The 3947-nt window shown below is 37.8% G+C and overlaps 1 protein-coding gene across 1 annotated transcript; it reads left to right on the top strand.

Moving 5' to 3' along the window:
• The first annotated feature begins 1934 nt into the window (after positions 1-1934).
• On the top strand, positions 1935-3373 carry LOC146950356 (uncharacterized). Its single transcript, XM_085748631.1, has 3 exons — positions 1935-2212; positions 2396-3047; positions 3155-3373. The coding sequence occupies exons 1-3, from the start codon at positions 1935-1937 to the stop codon at positions 3371-3373; spliced, it is 1149 nt and encodes a 382-aa protein (XP_085604757.1).
• The last annotated feature ends 574 nt before the right edge of the window (positions 3374-3947 follow it).

Genomic DNA, 3947 nt, shown 5'->3' with positions numbered 1-3947 from the left:
AAGTTGATGAAGATGATGAAGGAAAGATGAATATATGATGAAGATGATGAAGGAAAGATGAAGATGTTGATTTAATAAAAATCTGGAAGAGGAAGAATATATATAAATAAATAAAGATCAATAAAGAGGAGAGAGAATTTGTATTGGTAGAAAAATCATGTGTAGATGGTATACAATAACATAGAGACCAAGTAAATCTAACCATTAAGATTATGAAATAAAGTTTTCCTTTTACTTACGGTAATGTAGACCACCTACACTGTAACATGATTGCAGATATCTGACGTGTCATCACTTGAAATCTGATTGGTCCATTCAAACGACTGCACCGAAGAAGTCAATTGTCTGACTTCTTCATAGAAGCTCCCTTTATATATACACTAAAAATTAGATTTAAATTGAGTGATCACTGCTCATGGTGTCACTACTTAAGCTGTGTCCCAATAAAGAGGAGTTGTAAACCTAACCACGTTGAAATTTGAAGATGATTGGTGAGGATAATTTAGTATCACCCTAAATTAAAATTAAAATATCTTCATAAGAACACTTGAACGGTAATGGTACGCATGCACGCACGCGTGTGCACGCATATATATATATATATATATATATATATATATATATATATATATATATATATATATATAGACACACACTAACATATTTTTCCAGCTTTATCCAGGATACATATATAACATTCCTATTTGGGTTATGTATAATATTCATTATAAATTAATATATCTCAGAAGTAATAAAAAAATTACTCATTTTTTGTGTGGGTCTAAACACAAGTTTTCTTTTTTTCTTTAGTGATTAACACAATATTCTACTTTGTCGTGAACTACAATACGATCAATTAGTTGACTAGAATGGGAAGTACACTTGAGAATAATTAGCATGATATTGTTAATATTGTCTCTAGTAAATTAACACAATACTCACTTACTTTGCCTATATTTGTTTTATTTATTACAGTAGTAAATCCATAAGTAGCTGTATTCTGTTCAACTAGGGCCGATGAGCCAATCATCCCCTTCGATGAAATGAGTACTAATAAAAGGTTGAGCCTCCATGTCGGAGAGTCTCTAAACCCAAAGAGGACTTCCAGATAAGTTGGATCCCAACCCACTGCATCTTTATTCGCCATAATATACCTCCGTCAGGTTGGGCTTAGGAGTGTCACCGAAATGATCATACCATCTGTCGGATTGAATAATGTTATCCATGTAAGTGTAAGAGATAACAACTCTTGACTTTGAATTTGTTCCCCGAGGTGCAAGCCATGGTGATCATACATTGTGTCTTGAAATCCGTAGAAATGACAATTGTAGAAAATACCTTTGCTTCCTGAAATGTGAAGCGCAACCAATTCGAGGTGATGTAGTGTTCTAATTTCTCGGCAGATTATCTTTTCAGCCAATCAAACAGAACCCTATTCTGGGTTTCTCTCCTCTGACGTTAGTGAAGATGGGTGCTATGTACTTCAAGAAATCTGATCGATTACACCACGCTTACCTCCGCTCCACCTGTTTGTGGCTGCATGCAGGGGTCATAGACTTACTGCTCAACATGTTTAATATTCTGTACTATGACATATATCTTGAGAAGAAATTTGGATCTGTTCGAATTGCAATATTCTGTCAAAAGATAGAAAGGAAGTTAAGGTAGGATAATGAAATTGAAATGTGATATCATATCCTACCTTAACCTACGACATATATTCTGTAACACTATTGAAAATATTCTACAATTTTCAATTACTCCCTACATTTTTCGAATATATTCTGCAATTTTCAAGATAAGATATATTTTCAAGATATATTATGATATCACATTCTTTAGTTGAAAAATAAGAGTGTTGGAGAGCAGCCAATAAGCTGGTGGAGGTTAAGGTAGGATAAGATACAGTGGTGAAAAAGGAGGATGGTGACAAGATGAAGGGGATAGAGAAGGGTACGGAGATGTGGGAGCCGACGAAGCAGAAGGTAATGGTGCAGAATATTGTGCAAACGACGGAGGACACTTCCAAGGGTGTGTTAATGTATAATTCAAGACCAGAGGATCGTATGTGGGCTAATGGTGGTTTGGTGGCGACAGTGGTGTCTGGTGACTCTTCTTTATCTCTTCAACAAAGAGTTAAGGATGCAGGCTTTGACAATATCGTTGTTACACCGATGGGAAGCGATAGAGTTTTTCTTCATTGTTCGGGGGGGTGAGGATATGTGGCAGGTATTGAATGATGCTATTGATTTCTTTAGTATACTTTTCACCGACATACATAAGTGGACGTCAGAAGATGAGAATTATGAAAGGGAGCGTGGTTGCGGGTTTACGGTACGCCTGTTCATGCTAGGACTGAATTATTTTTCAAAATTTGTGTATCCGGATGTGGGAGATTTATTCGTTCGGATGACTGTACGGTGGATAGAGCAAGATTGGATTATGCCAGAGTCCTTATTTCAACTTCTATTTTGGAGGTGATAAATTCGTCTTCTGAGATTATCATAGATGGTTGTAAACACTCAATAAAGTTGGTTGAGGAGTGGGGGTGCAATCTTGAGGAGGATGCGTTCATGACGGAGGAAGAAATTAAGACAAAGACAGACTCGTTATCTAATCACATTGATGTTCCAGCAATGGAGAAAATTCAAGGAGAGGTGAATGGTTTGATGGATGATTTAAGCAAGGCTTGGTTGAAAAATGAAGCACCTGTAACTAGCATTTTTAATGTCGTAGATGATTCACAAATAGACACTCAAGGTAACAACAAATTGAAATCGGTGGTAGATATTGAAAAGCAGGATGTTAGGCATGTGAATCAACATGCCGAGAGTCACCAAGCGGTGGAAACAAATGTGATTAATAAGAATAATTCTGATGGACCAGGCTCGGTTAAGATGGATAAGCAGGCTCATTCCAATTCAAAATCTACTTCGAAGCATTCCAAGAAACACAAAAAGAAAACAGGCATGGCTATTAATAAATCAGTTGGTTTTATTAAGAGAATTGCAAGGCTGCCTTCGAAAGATAGAAAGGAAGTTTTGAAGGTGCTTAAGAGACAGAACGCAAGAGAAGGGTTGTGTCTAAAGGATCAAAGGTGTTGGTGAACTCGTTATCGCATTCATCAAATACATCAAATTCATCGGTGAACAAGGATTGGGAGAATTGGGCTTTACTTCAGGGTAAAAAGGAGGTGGCGGAGGAGGATGTCCGGGAGATAGGTAGGAATTTGGGTGTTAAATTCACTGGTGACAAAAGCAATAGGTTTCACTTATTGACGAAGGAGGGACGAAGGGAGTTGCGTGCTGAGAGAGGGGCTGTGATGAGGGAAGGGGATGTGCAGGACAGTGGGGATCATGGTGAGGGGTGTTAGGGGCAGTTTTGAGGGTGATGGTGGGGGAGGAGTGGGGTGATGATGAAGGTGATATCTTACAATGTTCGGGGTCTTGGTGGTTTTGAGAAAAGAGATGAGGTACGCCGTCTTGTTAATGATAAGCATCCGTTTGTAGTTTGTTCGCAAGAGTCGAAGTTGAGTGTGATTGATGATTTTCTAGTTAAATCGTTATGGGGAGGTGCTCCGTGTGGTTATTCTTATCAAGCTTCAGTTGGTGCATCTGGTGGTTTAGTAACTATTTGGGATACTTCGGTGGTGGAGGTTTGGTGTACTTTCAGACATACTTTGGTTATTGAAGGCAAAGTTATTACTACCTGTTTATTATTGCAAATGTTTATGCTCCTTGTGATACGACGGCCAAACAAGATTTGTGGAATCGCCTTTCTTATTTTATTTCTAATGTTGGTGACTCAAACTTATGCATTTGTGGTGATTTTAATTCAGTTCGATCGGAAACAGAGAGGAAGGGTAGAACTGCGGTGTCTAGACAACTGGATTCAGATAATTTTAACAATTTCATTGATGGCAGCTTCTTGATTGATTTACCATCATG

The sequence above is a fragment of the Medicago sativa genome, chromosome 2 (assembly GCF_051527215.1).
Source record: "Medicago sativa cultivar Bolivia chromosome 2, Bolivia_mono, whole genome shotgun sequence".
Lineage (NCBI taxonomy): Eukaryota > Viridiplantae > Streptophyta > Magnoliopsida > Fabales > Fabaceae > Medicago > Medicago sativa.
This window is presented reverse-complemented; position numbering and strand designations above follow the sequence as displayed.

What these genes read in the sequence shown, in the direction of transcription:
- LOC146950356 (XM_085748631.1), top strand. Translation starts at nt 1,935, where the DNA reads ATGAAGGGGATAGAGAAGGGTACGGAGATGTGGGAGCCGACGAAGCAG. An exon ending in TTTCTTCATTGTTCGGGGGG is followed by an intron (nt 2,213 to 2,395) that starts GTGAGGATATGT and finishes CGGATGTGGGAG; the next exon opens with ATTTATTCGTTCGGATGACT. An exon ending in ATAGAAAGGAAGTTTTGAAG is followed by an intron (nt 3,048 to 3,154) that starts GTGCTTAAGAGA and finishes TCGGTGAACAAG; the next exon opens with GATTGGGAGAATTGGGCTTT.